At 42.7% G+C, this 23919-nt stretch overlaps 1 protein-coding gene across 7 annotated transcripts in view; it reads right to left on the reverse strand.

Moving 5' to 3' along the window:
- The window catches only part of cfap46 (cilia and flagella associated protein 46), a 114648-nt gene that overhangs the window by 85871 nt on the left and 4858 nt on the right, over nt 1–23919 (reverse strand). For 6 of the 7 annotated variants that reach the window (XR_013791055.1, XM_079513352.1, XM_079513355.1 and 3 more), the window contains exons 4-15: nt 23189–23253; nt 21163–21327; nt 20478–20604; nt 20108–20190; nt 13495–13623; nt 12749–12851; nt 9542–9640; nt 8828–9018; nt 8091–8325; nt 7207–7324; nt 5320–5449; nt 3198–3322 (exon numbers count right to left, since the gene is read on the reverse strand). Coding sequence is in view for 6 of the 7 variants with exons in the window: in XM_079513352.1 (XP_079369478.1) it covers nt 3198–3322; nt 5320–5449; nt 7207–7324; nt 8091–8325; nt 8828–9018; nt 9542–9640; nt 12749–12851; nt 13495–13623; nt 20108–20190; nt 20478–20604; nt 21163–21327; nt 23189–23253 (1570 nt within the window). In the remaining variant the exon portion in view is untranslated. The remainder of the gene's footprint in view (nt 1–3197; nt 3323–5319; nt 5450–7206; nt 7325–8090; nt 8326–8827; nt 9019–9541; nt 9641–12748; nt 12852–13494; nt 13624–20107; nt 20191–20477; nt 20605–21162; nt 21328–23188; nt 23254–23919) is intronic. The other variant, XM_079513356.1, reaches the window with a different exon arrangement.

Genomic DNA, 23919 nt, shown 5'->3' on the forward strand with positions numbered 1-23919 from the left:
AAGTGCCTAATAGAACAAGAGACTCTGTCTCATCAATTCCTCCAATGTCATAAGCTGAAAACCTTTTGGAGTCAAATTTTGGATTTCCTGGCTAAAAATATATATGAGGTCCAGGCCATCTCGCTCTCAACTAACTGCTAGCTAGGAAGTTAATTCTTCAGGCCTGGAAGTTGGAAAAACCTCCGACAGTTGATATGTGGCTAAAGGAGCTGGGAGGAGTGCTGCATGTGGAAAGGATTAGATTTGTCCCGTCAAAAAGGGAACCCCCGATTTCAAAATATCTGGTCACCAATTAACACCTTGCTTGCCCGGACCTATTTAATCCATTTAATCCATGTGCCCATCATTTATAGCGCCCGGACCACTTTTACCGGCGCACCGGAAGTTGATGTGAATGTCTGTGTAGCAGCTAACCAATAGGCACAGCACTCTAGAGTCGATCGACAACAACGGGAGGTAAGAATAAATCTATCGCGACTAGCGACTGGACCACGGAAGGCCGTCAAACCAGCGGATTCGACCGTTATCTCTGCATTGGAACGGCGAAATCATCCGTTATCAGCACGTTTGAATGGTGCCAAAATGTCCATACTGGCATCCTCACCACATAGCCTGGTCAAGGTTTCCCCCTGGTGGACGTGTCATTTCCAACTATTGTCGGTGCATGGAACTAGGAGCTACTAATATATACTATTCTCTGCCTATCAGGACGTAACTCGGACGGCGCTGAGTCGGGTCTGGTGGCCTTCGCAACGCTCGGCTAGCGCCTCGCTCGGCGGTGCCTCACGTAGCTCATGGCCACCAGACACGGCGCGCCTCCGTCAGGACATCAGTGATAATGACAATGCTACAATCGCAGATAATGACATACTGAACAGTGAGGATGCCAGTATGGACATTTTGGCACCATTCAAACGTGCTGATAACGGATGATTTCGCTGATTCAATACATGATACCAGTCGAATGGGGTGGTCAAACACAGGATCTTTTTTTAGAATTAGACGGGATGATTTAGATCGGGAGTTATGAACGTTTTAAGATTTTCGTTTTCGTCAGCTAAACAGGCAGGGAACATTTTCGATGACGTGTCACTCTTGCGCGTCATCGAGGATTGGGCAACAAGTGCTCCTAGGCTATGGAGCGATGCGATCGGTTTTGATATCATTAATCTCCGTCCTATTTATCAATCTCCGCCTTGGGCACTTGACCATGAACTTGAACTTGACTGAGATATCCGCCCCGGGCCTCCATGGTGTTAATGAAATGCTTGTTGGACTAAAGTGACTGAATTCAATACTGTGCTTCCCCCTAATTGAATCACCCCCACCCCCCCCTTTTTCCCTCACTGTATATGTTTCTTTTCCCTTCTGTCAACAAATAAAAACTAGACTAAAATGTTAGGAAGGGACTAGTGGACAATTAGTTGCATGCTGAGAATATCCAATCTACAAGCTCACAACGTGTCGCGCTGCAACGCGCTGTGAGCTTGTAGATCAGCTATTTTCAGCAAGTATAAAACCAGTCATTACGACGGCATCAAGGCCCGACAAAATACATTTTAGTCGACTAAATCAACTGTAGATTTAGTCGACTAAAACTAGACTTAACACAAAAACATTCCAGGTGATACGTTGGCCATACGTTGTTTATGTCTTTTTCTTTTATGGTTGTGTTTTGTCTCTTGATTTGTTTTTGTTTTTTTTATATATGTTTCCGCTATTTTTTTCAATCTGTTATTTACTGAACTAGACCTGTACGTGCCCGTCGCAGTCGGCCACCGGCCTACTTGGGAACGATGCAACTTGGGAACCTAATGATATATGTTGTCATAGCACCTGTTTTAACTGTCAGCCGGTGCCTGTGTGTGAAGACTGCAAACTGAAAAGTGTACTTGGCAATCAATTCGGCCCACTGGCAGAGCCTGATTGGTTGAGCCTCAATTGGCTGAGGCAGAGGCTGGAAATTGGTGAAAGGAGTAGGCCTCATTAGGCCCACTGGCAGAGCCTGGCCCAGGTGAAAGGAGTTGGCCTCATTAGGCCCACTGGCAGAGCCTGACCAGAGCCTTTCGGTGGGTCAAACGGTTCTCGAGTTACGTGCATTACAACCGTACACACACATACGCACGTACGCAGAGACGTGGCGCATTTATAGTAGGATATATACATTCCTGAAATTCCTGTGAACCAAAGATCATAATAAACAGATGTTTAAAAAACAACAATGCGCTAGATTGGCTGTTCAAGGTGGCTAGGTGGGCCCACTGGGCTGTGTGAGGTCCGGTCGAGAGGAGATTCTGGTGGAATAAAAGAGTCCACCATCCAGCATTGCTTTGTTTTCATTCTGGGAAAAGAAAACTGAAATACACTGGCACTGGCGGAACGCCAGTGCCCAAAACGGCCCACATTTTGCATGTGCAGGGGAGCCCTTCGTGCTTCGGTGCCCAGGGGCCCTCAGATGTGTTAATCCAGCCCTGGCTGTTTGTTTAGATCATGGTTTACATTCACCATCGCTAGTCGCTACATTTGTATTCGTAGGATGAGCGGGGCGAGGGATCGCTTGCTCATTCTAGGAACTCCAAATTTGTGTTGCGATGTCATGATGTCACATACGTTTTGTGGATTCATCGTTTTGCCCGTTTACATCGAGACGGGAGGAGACAGCATTTCAAAGATTCCCACTCGAATGAGTTTTAACTTTGTTGCATTTTCAACCCCCGAAAACACTGTTGTCGTCTAAAACGGGCCCCTACAAACGATTTTATTTTGCCGTTTTCTTTCTCATGTAAAAGGGGTCCTAATATAGTTGCAACTCTGCCTGTTGTTCTTCTGTCATCACATCCATTGGCATCAGAATAAATGAACTATTAAATTAAACTTATTTTTTATTTATTATTTACAATTTGTTGTTAATTTAAAATAAATCGAGCTTTATGTTGTATTTAATTGTTATAATCATTACTATATTTCTTTAGTTGGCAAAGAATTTGAATTATGTTCTATGTGCATTTTTTTGTATGCCTGTACCTGTGCCTTTCATCTAAAAATGAAATAAAAATGTATTAAAAAAATTATAATAAATGAACAGCAATATAGAGAATATTTATCTAACTGTGGACATTATAGACATGCTACCCATTGACGGCTTTAAATCTAAATGTGGTTCCCTCATTGTATCACTCCTTCAATGAACCTCTTACTCTCAAGTTTAGAAGCGTTCCACCTCCTGTCGTCATAAAGCAAGCAGAATCGACAAGCGGCTCGGCAAACATCCCAAACTTCTTGTTTCCTGGCCGTCTTCGCCAGTGCTGCCCACAGTTTCAACCTGGAAAAACAAGGGGGGGGGGAAACTAATGTATAGGGTCAGGGTCAAGAGCATGAAAGCATGCTATAATGAAAGTTTGTTTACTGGGAGTACAGTACATCAATAATGCAGGGGTCTCCTTTGGGAATCTCCCCATCTTGATGGGGATGCTCTCTTTCACTGCCACAGAGGCAATGCTTTTTGATGTGCGCTCGCTCAGTTTAGATGTACAGTAATGATATCGGAGGAACCAGTGGGATTTGAGAGGAGGGATGAGAAGTGGTCGAACACTGCAAAGATCCTGAGTGTTAATGCAATTCTTGAGTGTACAATAATAAAAGTGGGTTGCCATTTGGACACTCTCGAGACTGGAATTAACACTCAGGATTTTACTGTGAAGAGATGGAAACAAGACTCCCATCCATACACACTTCTCATCTTCAGAAGGGCCCCTATGGATTCATTACAATCTTGTGTTCGGTAAAAGCTATAGCTAATAACTTTGGCGGGGGAACAGGATGGAAGCAATTTTCTAACACAACTCCATGGAAAACTTTAAAGTGAATAAACAATTATCGAGAAGAGATGACATATCAGCTGGCTTAACAGAATGCTTTTACACTGACAAAACGTTAACGATTGAAACAAGGACTGGCACAATACAAAATACACACTGTGACAGACAGGGACAGGATACACCAAGCATCACACACGCACACACACACACGTTTGACTTGCAATCTTTGTGCACTGTGCAGACATCAACATTTTTAAAGACTATGGACTACATCTTACATTACACCATCACAGTGGTATAGTCACTGCTCATTTTCAACCGTTTTCAGTTGTCATTTTCACGGCCAGTGCCGCATTCGCCAAGTAGCGAATGTACTTGTTGCACATCATTTTATAGAATAAGAAACACTTTGAACACAAGTTCAGATCAATTTCAGGAGGAGAGAGACTGTTTTTGACCGGCACCCGCCCCTCTAGACCAGAATGCACACAGGCTGGGCCAGGCCAGAGCCATAGAGTAAGACAGAGTTACGACATTGAGGGGGCAGAAAACAGCCCGGTCACGTGGTTCATGTACCAGTGCGAGCCCATAGACTCGAATGCATTCCGTAAACTTCCAGTGTCCTTATTCGCCAATAGAAGTCTATGTAGAAGAGCCGCCAAGTGAACAGAGTTGTCTTAACTCTGTCTTACTCTATGGGCAAGGCTAGGTGTATGCTGACCAGCCCGCCCGAACACGTCATACTTTTTACTGAAGCATTAGCCAAACCCTCCTGACCAGTATATGGGTCTACTCAGTAGTAGCCTCGGAAACCCAGACGTTTTTATTTCCAGGGAGAAAAAAAAAAAGACTGGGGCCGAGTCCACTTCAATTCGGCATACAGTACAGTCGGTCTCTCTCTGCTGATTTCATCTGCACCTTTGTTAAATTGACGCAGACACGCACACACGTACACACACACTCCTCTCTCTGTCGCTCTAATTAATTAGTCTCATGTCCTGCGGCTGTGTCTAGCTCCCGGCGCATCCTGCCGGGAGCTGCCTATGCCATAGAAAGCATAGGGGAGTTCCAGTCTAACTCAGTAGCACTCGCACATCACTATCCAGCACTCTATTCTGAGATGCACCGTCCATTGTCGCATAGTTCTGAAGGGCCAGATGCAAAGATACAGTCTACTCATTCTATTCATTGTCAATGGAAGCAAGCCACATTAAGATACAAAGATGCATCAGACGTTTGTAGCTACTGCAAAAGATACAACGCTACAAATTGATACAAAGCTACAAAGCTACAACCGTAGCAGCAATGACACACGTCACTATACGGAGGCACGCTTGATGACTTCACGACCGTGTGAAAAACAGATTTGACTTTCTCAACTGACAATGCGACAAATTATGCTGTGATCTTTGCATCTTTTGCATCTGCCCGTGTGCAAACGCAACATATGTTATTTAGCCAGAAGCTACAGCACAAAAACGACCACACACACACAGCTGACCTTTCCTTGTAGTTGGTGTCATCTCCCAGCCTGGTCAGGTGCCCCTCCACCCTCCGTACAGAACCAGAGTGGTGTTGAGCCTTAGCAGAGAGCTGAGCCACAGGACTAGACCCAGGGCTGCCTGAAGGGACTAGACCGCACGCACGCACGCGCGCACACGCACACACGCACACACGCACACACACACACACACACACACACACACACACACACACACACACACACACACACACACACACACACACACAGTTAACAAAGTATTCAATCAATCAATAAATAGCATAATACTTTTCCAAGTGTCTGTTTTCACAACTGAATGCCTCTACTGAATGAGATGAGTACACAAATTAAATGTCGATTATTTATTTTTTTGCTGGTGAAATAATCTATTATTTTGAGACCATTCCGATACCGATATGTTTTTTTTTATTGCCGATATGGCCAATTACGATTATGCTACCGATTAATCGTGCATCCCTACAGTGGAGCCCCGGCATTACACGCAGGCCAACAGTCTAGTAATTGTGTTGCACAATACCCTAACTATGTAGGTTTATCATTTATAAAATGGTAAATGGTGCATTTATATAGAGCCTTTATCCAAGGCGCTTTACAAAGATTGTGCATTACATTCACCCATTCACACACACATTCATACACCGATGGCGGCGGAAACCATGCAAGGTACCAACCAGCACATCAGGAGCAATTAGGGGTTCAGTGTCTTGCTCAAGGACACTTCGACACTAACTCTGGGGGAGCCCGGGTTCGAACAGGCGACCTTTCGGTTACCATCCGGAAACTCTACCCCTGAGCCACAGCCGCCCCTATTTTTATATTTATACGTTTGCTCTGAAATCAGACAAAGGGTAACCAAGGAGCTGTGATCGTAAAAAAAAAAGGCCAATTTCGCACATCTCTCCACCTCCATTTAAATAGGGTATGAAAAACATATTGAGAGCAGCATAAAATACAATTACCAGTGGATATGTATTTCACCGTTTCACACAGGGGCAGTGGGAGGAGGGGTCACACAGGGGCAGTGGGAGGAGGGGTCACACAGGGGCAGTGGGAGGAGGGGTGTTACCAAATGATTGATAAAGGGCCGCTTGAGGTGCGCTCGAGGTGTTCGAAGAAGCTTTCACTGGGGGAGCGGGGGCAAAATGTTTGACCCAGCACTTGAGGAAGAAGCAGACACTCTGCCTGGCTGTCAGCGGAAAGCCTTTCTCTGGGTCATTAGGATCGCTGAACGCTCATTTGATCCTGAGCACCACAAGGAGCCTGCAGAGGTCCAGATCAAAGCGCTTCCTGGAACCCATCCCCCCTCGCCGCAGGCTGGCTTCACGCTTCACCGACCGTACGGCGCAGGGTCGATGGAGACAGGGGAGGCTTTGCTGTGAACAGCAGCAGAGTGGAACTCAAGTTCCCTCCATCTGGAATGGGGCTCGAGATAGTTGAGCTTTCAGCTTAACTTCATGTAAATGGCAAATCGTGCATTTACTGTATATAGCGCCTTTATCCAAGGCAATTTACATAGATTGTGCATTACATTCACCCATTCACACACTGATGCCGGAGGAAACTACGCAAGGCACCAACCTGCACATCAGGAGCAATTAGGGGTTCAGAGTCTTGCTCAAGGACACTTTGACACCAACTCTGGGGGAGCCCGGGATGGAACTGGAACCTTGCAGTTCCCCCTGAGCCACTGCCACCACTGCCGAACCACTGGCTCACTGACACCAAAATATAAGGCTTGGAAAAGGGCTTGAGATTTTCGACTAGCTGCACCGGGGATGAAGAGTCTACTTGTGATTTACAAAATATCTATGGGAACGCAATGTTGTGTTTTGTGTGAAATGTTCTGAGGGCAAAAACGGTCAGTACTTTTGGAGGAATGGTCTGCATCCAGCACCATCTGGAAAGAGTCTAGGGCCAGCAGGAGACCAATTTCAACCAGCAAGGGACGGCTATCGTTCTTGTCTTGAGGCTGCCTGTTCTTGGACTGGAAGCGAGAGAGAGACAGAGAGACAGAAAAGGATGTTTTTTCTTTGATGCTCATTTTCTTTTATATAATCTGTCCTCAGTCAGCATACGTGTTTTCTTCTGTGTTTCACAGCATGCCACCCAAGAACTATTAAATGTGGCTTTGAAACCCTATAATGTGCCACCGAATGCCACCTTATTTAATCTAAAACGACAGTACAATGTCATATCCTTTGGAGTACATAGATTTAATATGTAAAATGCACAACACCTGTGATATACATACCCGGATAGCAATAATATTTCAGGTTATATCTGGTACTGTATATGCGATACATAATTTGTTTCATCACATGCACTGTAGTATACACATCCAAAACTGTTCACATTGCCCTTATGCCTGATGTATACTTGGTTGCTCATCATGTCTTGCACTTAAAATAGATAGATGGATATATACTTTATTCCCGAAGGAAATTTGTTTTGTCCAACAGCTCTAGTGCAATACATACTTACTTACATTCATTACACAGTCTAATGGCCCTTGGGATAAAGGAGTTCCTAAGTCTCGGTAGATCTATAGCAGATCTACAAGCTCACAGAATCATCTTTATTCACACCATAGTATAAGCACGGTGGCCATGTTGCACTTGTTGTTGCTGCCTTGTGATTGACCGATTCAAAAAAAGGTCTCCGGTGAGTATTTCAATGTTTTCAGTTGTGAAAGCAATGCGTCAAATTTGCTGTACAGCCAATAAAATGATTGTGATTATGCGACAGAGAACCTGTTGCAGGAGCATGGCCGCCTTGTCCTCTGGCCTGGGGGCAGTGGCCTGGCAGAGGCTCCTCCCCCTGCTGAGCTGCAGGAGGCGGACCGCGGCAGAGAGACGTTCTCGCCACGTCCCGTCGTCCAACAGCAAGGCTTTGTGAAGGTGCGTCCACGCCGCGTCCAACCGTCCGTCCTCCTCCTCAATAACAGCCAGCTCAGAGTGAACCTGACAGCGGGTGTCCAGCAACATACTGCGGAAAGCGCACACACACACACACACACACACACACACAATTCAGAGGAATACATTTAAATATTCCAATACAATCAACATAATAAAAACTGTACATGATCGCTCCTCCCTTAGTCAAGTGCACTATACCCCCCCACCTCTTTAACCCCTTCCTTTTTTCCCCCATCCTGTACATGTCTTTTAAAAAAAATGTGATGATTTGAATTTGGTTATTTTTCATAATAATAATAATAATAATAACTGTATTTATATAGCACCTTTTAAAACACGTGTTACAAAGTGCTGTCATGATCATGAATTGAATACCCAGGACCTGAATGGAAACAAGAGCGCAAGGACTTTTTTTCGGTGATATCCTTTTAGACAGAGTGTACTCAAACTTGCACATCACTGAAAAAAACACTCAATATCCCATACAAAACTCCCTTACCCGGGTACTAGGAACACAAGCGCACGCACATTGGCACCGAGCCACAACCATCAGTGATCATCATCGTCACCTGTGCGTGTTCTCCAGCACCTGGGCCACCCTGAGCAGCTCCGCCTTGACGTTCCTCCGTAGGTTGGGCTGCAGGAGGGGCAGACAGGCCCTCCACTGGGAGGCACACACCGCCTGCATGGAGCCAGGCTCTCCCTCTCTCTCCGCGCTCTGTAGGCACTGGTCCAGTTTGCGGATCTCCTTCAAGCGCTCCTTCCCAACAAACAATGACAAATACGGACAGACAGGCTATATCTCTCCAGTAGCAATGGATTTGGCAATGCTTGAGGGATACAGTACATGACCAAGGAGAGTGTTCAATGGTATCGATTTAATACAATTGTGTATGCGTGTGTGTGTGTGTGTGTGTGTGCGTGCGTGCGTGCGTGCGTGCGTGCGTGCGTGCGTGCGTGCGTGCGTGCGTGCGTGCTTGCAAGCGTGTGCCCAAAGCATTCTTCAATCTAGTGTACAAATTAACAAGTTCTGTAGTTAACAAGAGATTTACCATAGTAAATGGTAATAAATACCATAGTAAATCTGTATGATAAGTATGATAAGTATTTTCAGCACTATAGTGGAATGTATCTTTGTACCAATTAGTTAGCCTGATAGCTCAGCTGTTGTCTTAAGCGCACTCTACATTTTAATCAGATGAGATAAAGAGTTCACGGCACTCATTAACATGCTTCGGAGACAAACATGCATATGGGGTTGAGTCGAGGACATGATGGAGCACCTCCACGCAGGCTTTGGAGTAGTCATTCATCTTCCCCTCGTTACTCAGAAGACACAGTTCACACTGGACACACTCCATCATTATGCGCTGGCCAGCAGTCTGTAAAAGACAAGTTCTCGTTTAGGATTTGGGTCCATGACATTATCACAGTGTACTTTACAGCATGGGGTAGGCTACCTTATAGGCATGCACGGGTGCCAAGTTTGCCAACATGGGCACAGGGGAGAGTGATCACTGGCACACTGGCATATGAGAGAGGATTCTTCTTTTAACAGTTCTACTGCGTAACCCACCCTCCCCACTATTTAATCCATGTGTCGGTGCTGCGTAATACGCTAAACCCGCTAAAGAGCGGATTTGTCGCGGACCTGGTGACGAGGCCGTCGCATTATGATGACGAAACCGGAAATCAAGCCATGCTCTGGGCTGCTAGGGCTTCTGGGAAAATGAGTTCAATGCAAGTGAACGGCTGGTTTGTTTGGACTACAACATGCTGTGCAGGTTTTCGTTTCGCATCGTAATGGTGGCATGTTTTTCTCTTCAACAACAAACCATACACTGACACCACACCCACGGTGCATAATCAGCGCCTCAAACTGTGACTCCGCCCACCCCCGGGGGAAGTTGTGATTTGCGCTCGTTCACTGCAATGCAATTTGCGGCATTTTCAAAACAATATTGAGCAGAGTAGCGATTATCAAACGTATTTGCAATGCCATACGTTGAAAGATCTGTTGCCCGTGGACAAGGCACGCTACCTCCGCAAGTTAGATAGCATCGGCATAGATGTTTGTCCGTATGTGATTAAGGATTGGACCAAGTTGCATTGGCAGCCATAGAAAATTCTTACCCCAGGCTAAAACCGCATGTGACGTTTTTGGGCGTTCCTGTCTAGCGTGGTGTCAGTGTATTGGACTATTTTCTGCCGGATTTTCGTCGATCAAACTGCAAATACTTTGGCGTATGCTCCAAAGGTAATAGATCAATCCTGGCAGCCTAGATAGGATGGATAGATTAATCTAATGCCCCGAAAGTGTTAAAATTAATATAAAAAAGAAGTTTAATCAGTTCACTCACATCTATATGCAAATGACATGCTGCACATGATTCTACATTTCTGCCTGTGTGTCAGTTTCAGCGCAGTAGTTTAGGTAGGAACCAAAGTTCTCTAAGGTGGAACTATTGTGTTCGGAGTGAAAACTAGACCTATATTAAATTGTTTATAGGATCAATACAAGTAAATTAATACATGGTAACCCTTCCACAGTAGTAGCTTTTTCATATTTGTGATTATTTTGCATATGTTCCTACATAATGCTTCATTTGCATATTGAAAAATGTGAAATTTGTAATAAAATAAATCACTGTCTTTGTGTAAGTACTCAATTGGGGAAGTGTCATGGTGTTACCAATGTAATATAGATATGGTTTTGCCCACTCATTTCCTTTAACGTTCCAATTTTTGCGTGTGGTTTATTTGCCACTTATATGCCTGGTTGCTGGCGTCAATTTCCACATGGCTAGCATGACGGAGCGGTTATGTTGTGAGTCTTCTTCATGGCGTGCAGACTATGGGATGTTATCCCCATAGATTGTTGCTGGAGTCAAGGCAGCCAATCAGCAATCAGAAGTAGTCGGCAGTATGGTTGCCAGTGTAGTCAACTTTTTCGTGTCAGAAATAAGCTACCGGTAAGCAGCCTCCCAAAAGCAACTGTGAGGTGAAGAACAAGTGAAGCGTGGCGGGAAATGTCGATAGAACGCAAAGAAAAAAAAAATAACACTCATCTTTTACTTTCTCTAATAACAACCTAAAACATGAACCTTGGTTGAAAAAAACTGAAGTTGTCCTTTAGCCCATTTTGGGCGGGAACCCCTTTTGGTGTTTCAAGCATTATGTTATACTTTACCACATTACCCCTATTCTGGCCTCCCTACATTGGCTGCCTGTCTCTTACAGAATTGATTTTAAAATACTCTTATTCACGTTCAAGGCTAGGTCCGGCCTTGCTCCATCATACTTATCTGACCTACTCGACCCTTACGAGCCAGCTTGTGTACTAAGATCATCCATAACGGCCCTTCTTACCATACAATCAGGCTACAAACAAACTGTAGGCGACCGGGCATTTGCGATCCGGGCACCGTCACTCTGGAACGCCCTGCCCCTGGAGATCAGGCTTGCAGAGTCTGTGTCCCATTTTAAATCGCTCCTAAAGACTAATTTTTACAGAGCTGCATTTAGCCCATTACCCATGTGATTTCCGATTTATTTTATTTTTTTATTGTCATCTTGTGTTGTGGTTTATCGACTTTTTTATTGTTATCTTGTGTTCTATCGACAAATCTCTTCTATTGTATTCTATGCCTTTTTGATCCATGTTTTTCTCTATATATTTTTCTGTTAAGCACTTTGTGACTTGTTCTTAAAAGGTGCTATAGAAATAAAGCTTTATTATTATTATTTAGCTATTGAAAAATAGCAGATCTACAAGCTCATAGCGCGGCACCGAGTGCTACGAGTATGTAGATCTGCTATTTTTGAAAAATCTTGAAAATGTGGCGCAAATCTTTGAATATATATTATTTCAGAGCGAACATTTTTAACTCAAATCTTTGCTTCTGGGGGGTCCCTGGGACAACATATTTTCAGATGGGGGACGGTGGCCAAATACATATATTTCTGGGGGTCCTTGACATGAAAATGTTTGAGAACCACGTGGGTTTTTCAGAAAACTGTCAGGATTTAGAAGGTATTTGTAGAATCGATGGTAGGTCTAAATAGGTTAAGCTCAAATGTACGACGATGTCTCGCAGCAATACAATGTCAATCTACAGTATAAGCGCACAAAGCACATCATCAAGACACGCTCGTAAATGTTTTATTTTCCCCCGCACGACACCGGTGTAGGCCTACGTCAAAGTGTAGATTGGTTACGATCCATCAGCAGACAAGAAGCCCCTGTAAATGTGCTCATTTCAACCAAATCTATTTTAAATGGCTGAGATTAATGAAGAAAAAGTGTCAAGCTCTCTCACGGGAACACACACACTCGGCTGGTTTATCACATCTCGTGTCGTGTGCTCCCCCCACAGAGCGTGGGCGTCAAATTGTGTAGTAATTTGCATACATTCATCATATGTGACGGTGCACAGCTTTAAATACATGCTAACACAGTAGGAGGTCCCGCGTGATTATCAGTCACTCACGGCGTCTCCTGATGCAGACCTCAGCTCTTTCAGGCAGTCAGAGGCCGTCTCTGGATGCTTCAGCTGCAAGGACAGCAGGGACAGCTCTAACAGCAAGGCGACTCTGCAAAACCCAAGATATAAAAATAAAAATGGGGGTTTATGCAATTCACATCACTGTGCCATACAGGCATACAGTAATCCCGTGGGATAGCCATATGGGGATTTATTATAGTGGGAGAGTTGAGGGTTGCGATGGTGGAGATCAGACTGGGAGGGAGGAATTGTGGCTTTCCATAGGGGAGAGGACATGTGATGGGTAAGCAGGGGGTTGTGCACCTCATTTTGTTTTTAGTTTTATTCATAGGGCTCTATTTTTCGTCCGTGCTAAACCCATTATCCCTAAACTTCTTTTCCGTTTTGAAAATGTATTTTGGCGGGCCTTAATGCTGTCGTAATTATGGCTGATTTTACACTTTCTGAAAATGTACACGCTGTGATCTACAAGCTCACAACGCGTTGTGAGCTTGTAGATCGGCTATTTTCAGCATGCAACCAAGTAAAGTGTAAAATGACTTATACTGGATCTCTCGTCCACTCGTCCCTTCCTAACATATTAGTCTTAGTTTTTATTTGTTTGTCAATATATTTAGTATTAGTTTTAGTCATCATAGCTTAGTTTTCATTTAGTTTGTCAGTGAAAAAAGATAGTCGACGAACATTTTTCGTCATAGTGTTAAGTCGAAGAAAATCTGACACCGATGCACCTGTCTACTGGAGGGACGGGGGTGCTCTGTGGTGCTGTGCATTCCACCAGGAGATCAAATGTTTCTTTGAGCTCGGCTCCAGCATCCTCCTCCTTCTTCAGCTTATCCACGTTGCTTTCATCTGTGTTGCTGTTGACATCAGGAGAAACACCAAACGTGTTTATGCATGAATTTGCTCGCACGCACGCACGCACGCACGCACGCACGCACGCAAAAGCATTAATCACTGAATAAACCCCAGGCAGGCATAATACCCTACGTAATTCTGATGATGATGATGGCGGGGTCGATGTGAGTCATGCTATGCCTATTGCCTATACAGCTTGAGCTTGTGAGCCAAAAGGCGCTCTGACACATCCGGTACTCGCGCGCAGAGGGGGGGGGGGGGAGGGGGGGGGGGGGGGGTGGTAGGTTGTTGTCCACCTTTTTAACCTAACCTGAGAACGGTTTTACAAAAATGTCTAAATCATGACAGTTTTCTGAAAAACCTCATGTTTCTATTTCACTGGTTCTCAAACATTTTCCCATCAAGGACCCCCAATATAATATATAATATATGTAATTGGCCGGCGACCCCCATGTGAAAATATGTTGTTTCAGGGACCCCCCCGAGAAGCAAAGATTTGAGTTAAAAACGTTCGCTCTATATTCAAAGATTTGAGCCACATTTTCACGATTTTTTTCTAAAATAGCAGATCTACAATTCAATTCAATTCAATTCAATCTCAGGGGAATCCATATCACAGTAAAGAAATATACAATAAATTGAGTTCCACCATGTTCAGTTTCAAACATACAAACAAGTTCGCCAATGGTTCCACAGTCCTGAGAGAACCTGACAGAACTACGTATCGGGTTAGTAATGACATCAATGATGTAATTTAATGACTCAGATACCCTACACATAAATCTATACATAAGATTGCGTAGCACAGCAGAGCAGGTGCCAGGTGGGTACCCCAACACTGACGAACATGTGGCTTGCACTGGAGCTTCTTGGAGCTCTCAGTAGCAGCCTCATACAGTCATTATAGGCCACTGTCAATCGTCTAATACTGGCCTGTTTGTAGCGACACCACAGGTGGGCGGTATACAGGGGTGTAAAGAAGGATTTAAAAAGTTAAATCTTCACCGGTACTGAGCACAAGCTAAACTTTCGACACAGCAGGTTTCCTTGTGCATACAGCTTCCGACGCCGTCTATATATGTCCTTGTCATCAGAGAGGTCATTTGAGATGCCCTTGGAGTCCAACTCAAAAAAAGAAAAGAGAAAAATTCAGAATATTCTTCTATCGTTTGATATCATTGAAGATGCGCTAGTACACACGTCCTATGAATCCATCGGTTGGATTGCTTATGACGTGTGCTGTGGGCATGTCGGACTGAACCTGTTGGACTGAACCAAAACGAGACGATGCGCGTTTTTCATCGCTAGAAATGCCAAAACGTGACGATGCGCGTTTTTCAAAAAGCGCATCGTGGCGTTTTGACCTTTCTAGCGATGAAAAAAGCGCATCGTGGCGTTTTGACCTTTCTAGCGATGAAAAAAGCGCATCGTGGCGTTTTGACCTTTCTAGCGATGAAAAAAGCGCATCGTGGCGTTTTGACCTTTCTAGCGATGAAAAAAGCACATCGTGAAGTTTTGACCTTTCTAGCGATGAAAAAAGCGCATCGTGGCGTTTTGACCTTTCTAGCGATGAAAAAAGCGCATCGTGGCGATTTGACCTTTCTAGCGATGAAAAAAGCGCATCGTGGCGTTTTGACCTTAAAAGAAATGCTAGAAATGCCAAAACGCGACGATGCGCGTTTTTCATCGCTAGAAATGCCAAAATGAACGGGACTTTTTCCCCAACGGGACTTTTTCCCCAACGGGACTTTTGGGACTTTTGGGACTTTTTCCCCAACGGGACTTTTGGGACTTTTTCCCCAACAGGACTTTTGGGACTTTTTCCCCAACGGGACTTTTGGGACTTTTTCCCCAACGGGACTTTTGGGACTTTTTCCCCAACGGGACTTTTGGGACTTTTTCCCCAACAGGACTTTTGGGACTTTTTCCCCAACAGGACTTTTGGGACTTTTTCCCCAACAGGACTTTTGGGACTTTTTCCCCAACAGGACTTTTGGGACTTTTTCCCCAACAGGACTTTTGGTCATGTGAAATGAATGAACTTGCTAGTGTTAAACACTGAGATGCACTTTGGTGTAAAAGCATTTTTTGTACTGCATGTGTCTGTATAGGCTGTCTGCCCTTGCACACACTACTGAAGGCTGCCATTGCAGTATACAGGCCACATACCAATGTTTTGATACTGCATGGTGTAGCTGTGTTATGCCATTTCTTGTGAAAATAATGTTTTTTGTATCAGGACTGATACAAAAAAACACTTTAGCTAAAAATAAATAAAAAAATAGCAGATCTACAAGCTCATAGAGCGGCACAGAGTGCTGTGCTACGAGCTTGTAGATCTATTTTAGAAAAATCATGAAAATGTGGCACACATCTTTGAATATATATTCTACAACGGCTTTTGCACTTCTTTATTGATATATTGAATAAAAAGAAGATGTTCCCTGTTTCATCTGTGGTATTTATTTTGTAAGATAGAGCATCCAGAAAAGCTAATGGGTGGAACAAGGTTGAGATACAAAAAAGTCATTTCTGTACCAACCATTTCCGATCTGTAAAAGGTATAAGTTAGGTATACATTGCAACTATTCCTCATTTACCAACTTGAGTTAAGTATTCGTTAATAGTTAACATATGCTATTGGGACGTTATTCTAAAGTTGCAACTATTCCTCATTTATTAACATGAGTAAATGAGGAATTGTCGCAACTTTATAATAACGTCTAGATAACATATATTAACTATTAACAAATGCTTAACTAGCCATTAGTAAGTGATTTACTAATGGCTTGATCATAATCATTAAATATTTATAACGCAGTTATAAATGATTAGCATACAGTTCATAAGTTCACTAATAGTTTGGGATAACTATTAGGCATGGTTTTATAACTCCTTAACTAACTGTTAACAAATATTTAACAAGACATTAATAACTCTTTAAATAATGCTTTATGAACAATCTATTAAGTAGTTATTAGATATAGTTATTAATCCTTAACTAACTATTATCAAATGCTTAACAAGTCATTAATAACTCATTAACTAACAGTTTATGAATGATTTATTAACTAGTTATAACGGATAGTTATTCTAAAGTGTTACCAAATAATCTTATTTTGTAGTCCACCGACCTGGAATAGTGTTTATAGCTATATATCTCGTGTTGTGTTTATAGCAGACTCCTCACTCAAATGTGCACTTGCAGTTTGGGCAACTCGAAAGCAAACTCCACATGCCCCAACATTTGTGACCAGATTTGACTGAGAGCCTGCCATCGCGCAAATCCCAGCTTTTCACCAGAGAAAAACTTTTTTTCCAAAATGAGTTAATAGCACAGGCAGACTCTTCACATAACCTGACAGAACTACGTATCGGGTTAGTAATGACATCAATGATGTAATTTAATGACTCAGATACCCTACACATAAATCTATACATAAGATTGCGTAGCACAGCAGAGCAGGTGCCAGGTGGGTACCCCAACACTGACGAACATGTGGCTTGCACTGGAGCTTCTTGGAGCTCTCAGTAGCAGCCTCATACAGTCATTATAGGCCACTGTCAATCGTCTAATACTGGCCTGTTTGTAGCGACACCACAGGTGGGCGGTATACAGGGGTGTAAAGAAGGATTTAAAAAGTTAAATCTTCACCGGTACTGAGCACAAGCTAAACTTTCGACACAGCAGGTTTCCTTGTGCATACAGCTTCCGACGCCGTCTATATATGTCCTTGTCATCAGAGAGGTCATTTGAGATGCCCTTGGAGTCCAACTCAAAAAAAGAAAAGAGAAAAATTCAGAATATTCTTCTATCGTTTGATATCATTGAAGATGCGCTAGTACACACGTCCTATGAATCCATCGGTTGGATTGCTTATGACGTGTGCTGTGGGCATGTCGGACTGAACCTGTTGGACTGAACCAAAACGAGACGATGCGCGTTTTTCATCGCTAGAAATGCCAAAACGTGACGATGCGCGTTTTTCAAAAAGCGCATCGTGGCGTTTTGACCTTTCTAGCGATGAAAAAAGCGCATCGTGGCGTTTTGACCTTTCTAGCGATGAAAAAAGCGCATCGTGGCGTTTTGACCTTTCTAGCGATGAAAAAAGCGCATCGTGGCGTTTTGACCTTTCTAGCGATGAAAAAAGCACATCGTGAAGTTTTGACCTTTCTAGCGATGAAAAAAGCGCATCGTGGCGTTTTGACCTTTCTAGCGATGAAAAAAGCGCATCGTGGCGATTTGACCTTTCTAGCGATGAAAAAAGCGCATCGTGGCGTTTTGACCTTAAAAGAAATGCTAGAAATGCCAAAACGCGACGATGCGCGTTTTTCATCGCTAGAAATGCCAAAATGAACGGGACTTTTTCCCCAACGGGACTTTTTCCCCAACGGGACTTTTGGGACTTTTGGGACTTTTTCCCCAACGGGACTTTTGGGACTTTTTCCCCAACAGGACTTTTGGGACTTTTTCCCCAACGGGACTTTTGGGACTTTTTCCCCAACGGGACTTTTGGGACTTTTTCCCCAACGGGACTTTTGGGACTTTTTCCCCAACAGGACTTTTGGGACTTTTTCCCCAACAGGACTTTTGGGACTTTTTCCCCAACAGGACTTTTGGGACTTTTTCCCCAACAGGACTTTTGGGACTTTTTCCCCAACAGGACTTTTGGTCATGTGAAATGAATGAACTTGCTAGTGTTAAACACTGAGATGCACTTTGGTGTAAAAGCATTTTTTGTACTGCATGTGTCTGTATAGGCTGTCTGCCCTTGCACACACTACTGAAGGCTGCCATTGCAGTATACAGGCCACATACCAATGTTTTGATACTGCATGGTGTAGCTGTGTTATGCCATTTCTTGTGAAAATAATGTTTTTTGTATCAGGACTGATACAAAAAAACACTTTAGCTAAAAATAAATAAAAAAATAGCAGATCTACAAGCTCATAGAGCGGCACAGAGTGCTGTGCTACGAGCTTGTAGATCTATTTTAGAAAAATCATGAAAATGTGGCACACATCTTTGAATATATATTCTACAACGGCTTTTGCACTTCTTTATTGATATATTGAATAAAAAGAAGATGTTCCCTGTTTCATCTGTGGTATTTATTTTGTAAGATAGAGCATCCAGAAAAGCTAATGGGTGGAACAAGGTTGAGATACAAAAAAGTCATTTCTGTACCAACCATTTCCGATCTGTAAAAGGTATAAGTTAGGTATACATTGCAACTATTCCTCATTTACCAACTTGAGTTAAGTATTCGTTAATAGTTAACATATGCTATTGGGACGTTATTCTAAAGTTGCAACTATTCCTCATTTATTAACATGAGTAAATGAGGAATTGTCGCAACTTTATAATAACGTCTAGATAACATATATTAACTATTAACAAATGCTTAACTAGCCATTAGTAAGTGATTTACTAATGGCTTGATCATAATCATTAAATATTTATAACGCAGTTATAAATGATTAGCATACAGTTCATAAGTTCACTAATAGTTTGGGATAACTATTAGGCATGGTTTTATAACTCCTTAACTAACTGTTAACAAATATTTAACAAGACATTAATAACTCTTTAAATAATGCTTTATGAACAATCTATTAAGTAGTTATTAGATATAGTTATTAATCCTTAACTAACTATTATCAAATGCTTAACAAGTCATTAATAACTCATTAACTAACAGTTTATGAATGATTTATTAACTAGTTATAACGGATAGTTATTCTAAAGTGTTACCAAATAATCTTATTTTGTAGTCCACCGACCTGGAATAGTGTTTATAGCAATATATCTCGTGTTGTGTTTATAGCAGACTCCTCACTCAAATGTGCACTTGCAGTTTGGGCAACTCGAAAGCAAACTCCACATGCCCCAACATTTGTGACCAGATTTGACTGAGAGCCTGCCATCGCGCAAATCCCAGCTTTTCACCAGAGAAAAACTTTTTTTCCAAAATGAGTTAATAGCACAGGCAGACTCTTCACATACTAGAGCATGTCTGAAATAAGTGTCAGAGCTGAAATCGACATGTAATATATGAAATAAATGCTTAAACATGTAGCTAGGTGTAATGTTAGAGTCAACAGAAGTGAACCTTTCAAGCCTGTTTTCTGCAAGACATTACTCTATAAGGCATATCTCCAAAACTGGTGGGTCAAATTGAACAACCAATAATGTCAAATTGAAGCTATGGTTCCCTGCTTTCATATGATTAAAAACGAAAATTAAAAAAAAATCCAACGGCAGTCGCTCAGTCAAATTTTGTCACATTTTATTTACCTGCCATAGTGTCAACCAACCCCTTACCCCTGTGTTGGAATCGGTGGTTAGACTGGCATATTCGCCGATACCGATATGACCAAAAAGGGCCGATACCGATACTTTTCCGATACCGATACAGTATCGGAACATCTCTAATAGCAAGACCCTCTCACCAACTGCTTTTAAAAAAAAGGTTTGTCACTTACTCTTTAAGTTGCTGTATTTTGTAAATAACGGTACATTGCTGGGTCATTTCATGGCAGTCCGTTTCAAAGAGCTTGTGTTGTACCTATAAGAGAGAGAAGAGTGATGTTGTAAGTGGTTCACCCCATAAAAATCTGAGTTGTACAGAACCAGAGCCGTAGAAGAAGAGAGTGGCGACACGCTTTGATCTCGCCGCAAAGCGGGGTGCTGCTATGGGCTATAGTTCCAAACATTGGAACTATCCCATTGAGATAGAATGAGCACTTCCGCATTCCATTGTTAGAATGGGAGTCAACACCAGTTTCGTCACTCTCATACTAGATCACGTTGTACAGAACATAATATGGGGGAAAAAATTGTAAAGATGTTTACCACCAGGGTGAATAGTTTTGGATACAGATGAAGGAGATGATTCAACTTGATGAAATCTTGGGTAACTTTGGCAAAGCTGCATGCATCCGTCGTGTTCCCAGAGTCCACGAGGCACTCGACCAGGAGTCTGCAAAGAGAGGGAAGGGACGGAGAAGAGCAGAAAGTCATCTGACTGAGACGAACGGCATCTTGCAGAACTATACAGCTGTAATTTTCAGAATCTATCGATGAAATCTCTTCATTCAGACTGGGACAGTAGTAAAATATCCTACAGTGCTGCTTCCACAGCATATCAATATACCCAGTAAAATACACATCTAATGTATCAATTTGTAACATTTCAGAATGTACAACAACCATGTGGGTACATTGGTACACAAAATGGTAATGGCAAATGGTGCATTTATATTCACACAGACGGCAGAGGAAACTACGCAAGGCACCAACCTGCTCATCAGGAGCAATTAGGGCTTCAGCGTATTGCTCAAGGACACTAACTCAGGGGGAGCCTGGGATCGAACTGGGGAACAACTCAGGGGGAGCCTGGGATCGAACTGGGGAACCTTCCAGTTCCTATAAGCGGCCACTGCCGCCTCATTGTTGAATGAACACTAAGGATTGCACTGTAACTGTGCACTGGACACTGATGCGAGGTGATTTGTAAGTGAGTGAAAAAGACACTTGCATCATGAGCCGAGCCCTCCAGCCGAGGTCTTGCTCTGCTACCTCCTCCAGGGCTCTGACCACCTGCAGGAGGGACGGCACAAGGTGCGTGCGTAGACCGGGACGCAGTAGAGGCCGCGCTGCCTGGAAGTACAGCACCGAGGCGTTGAAGACCAGAAAATGATATCTGGTAAAAGAAAAGAAAAAAACTAAATAAATAAAAGTAATGGAACAAGACATGAGCCTGGGATCCCTGAAAAAAAGGGAAAAAAAGAAAATGTGCTATGCGTAGGAAGTACTACAATGTGTGCAGGTAAGAAGGTACCTGCGACTGCATACATATTAACAACTATGATACAACAATCTCTCTTTAAGTATTCTATTTGTTATTTCGGGTCTGTTTCCGTTTCATGATGTTATGCATTTAGTAGCGTGAGCTGTGACTTAACTGGTCTGGAAAGCAAACAACTAGATAACGGAGCAGTGAAAAGAGCTCAACCAATCATTGATAATGGCTGCATACTATGTAGATGAGAAGTCCAATGTCTTGGTACATCTCAATTAACCCAACCAATTTATCCCAAGTGTCAACTTTGGATGGAAACCTGTCTGAATTGCAAATGAGCATTGCAAATCTATTAACCAAAACTCAATGAGCTACAGGAGAATTTCCAGATGAGAAATAAAATATTTATAGAATCTATATATTCTAGCCAGTTTGAGAGAAAGAAAGAAAGAAAAACAGGGGGGATTGGGTGGGGGAGAGCATGTTTGCATATCGCTAATTTATTCACCAGAGAGTGTGCTGTACATTAGTCTGGACTACATGTGATAGATATGTATTCCCTTTGCTGTTAGCCTAATTGGGAACATTCCCTCAGCATCTCTTGACATGTTATGAGTTCATTAGGTGTAAGGATTCAGAGCCTTTGTCTCAAGACAAAGAAGATTATGTTTGATGGTTTATAGTTATTACATCTTTGTGTTCCCAATTTCACCCCATGAGAATGTTCAAGTTTGCCAACGTAATCTCCAAAGCCTGGAATAGAGGTCAAGAAAAGAAGTGTTTAATTAGTATATGGTATATTTTGACGTTTCAATAATACATAGCAAGCTTCTGTCAGTGATTTTGTTCCTCCCTACTGAATGATAGATAGTCTGAAGGATGAAAGATGCTTTAGAAGTTAATTTCGTTGTTTAGAAAAACGGGCACTCAAAAGTTAAAAAGAGGAAAGCCTTTATTAAATTAAAAAGGCAACAGCAAACATATTTCGACCATTAACTGGTCAGGGCGAGAATTCTATGTGATTCCCTATTTTTCTTCATTTTACTGTTGTTTGACAATGAAAATACTGGCTTCTTTTTAACCGTATGCGGGCTGGGCATAAAATTAATTAATTTATATAATATACATAAAAGCATGGTATTGTTAAAGTATGCATTTTATGAAAATGTATCAGTGGTCATGAGGTGGTTGGTTGGTGGTGAGAGAAAGTGTTGTTGAAATGTAACTCCGCTCTCAGCAAATCAGTCTTCAATGTAGTCTTTGCAGTGGTGTCATGCTCGTAGAACGCAGTACCACGCCATGGTACCAGTCATTTTTTGACGTGCACGCGCAGGGACGGAACGGAACGGTGCATGTGTGTGCACGCTAGAACGTGTCCCCCTAGATTCAAGGGGGACGCGTCTAGGTTTACTAGGTCTAGGTTTACTGGTCTAGGTTTACTGGCACCCCCCCCCCCCCCCCCCCCCCCTATGCACATGCACGCACATGCGCATGCACATGCCATGGCGTCATTAAAACGCTGTGGTACCAGTAAAAAAAACACCATGACACCACTGAATCTTTGTGTATTATCACTGAACTCAATGAACATGACATCCTTCTCCTCCTTCCAACCCCTCTCTTTTTTACAATTCTTTTTACTTAGTGGTATGTTAAAATAAAATATTACTGACAGACAACTGTGAAAGACGATACATTATTCAACTTCCCTGCCATTTTGAGAGGAAAGGAATGCAAAGATAACTTCTGCCGAATTGCATACCTTGGCTTGTCCTTTGATATCTCAATCGCCTTCAGGAAACACAGTGCAGCCTTTTCAAAATCCTCCTGAGATGGGGAAAGGAAACAGCAAATACTACATCAAACAAGTACCATCTACCATTCAATCTGTGCTGCCAATTAATAATTTAATGAAGATAACCCTCTAACATGAGAGAATATAGTAAATACTTGGGGGGTGAAAGGGGCGCTCACACAATGTCAGGCTAACAGTATGGAATATCAAATGCCTGTCTGGCGGTCATTGTTGCATGACTGATAATACTGTGTAGATGTTTAACTAATATGGTGAGGAAATCAATAAATCAATAAACAGTGACATTTGTGGCATTTGTGATGACACCTATGAGTGAACTTCTGGCACTGTATTGTTTAGACTTGAGAGACACCTCAGTGTGTAAAATAGGTCCCTTGTGCACATTTTTGCAAGGCAATTATTGCCAATCGGAATGATACATGTTTATCACATGAGTAGTACTGTAGGAGTACTGTACTACTGTAGTAGCAAAAAGTGTGTCGTTTTGAAGAAAATAAAGAAAATCTAGCAAAGTGGAAATGGGCATAGCCTACTGTATATGTGGAGTCACGGCATGATGAACCAAGGAATCCAGGGAGGAGATTGATTGTATAAGGGTTATACTGTACAATCAATCTTTATAACCAACCAATGGTTGTATAGGCCAAAAGAAAAGGTGGCCTGATACGTATGACACC

The sequence above is a fragment of the Electrona antarctica genome (genome assembly GCF_951216825.1).
Source record: "Electrona antarctica genome assembly, chromosome: 10".
NCBI lineage: Eukaryota > Metazoa > Chordata > Actinopteri > Myctophiformes > Myctophidae > Electrona > Electrona antarctica.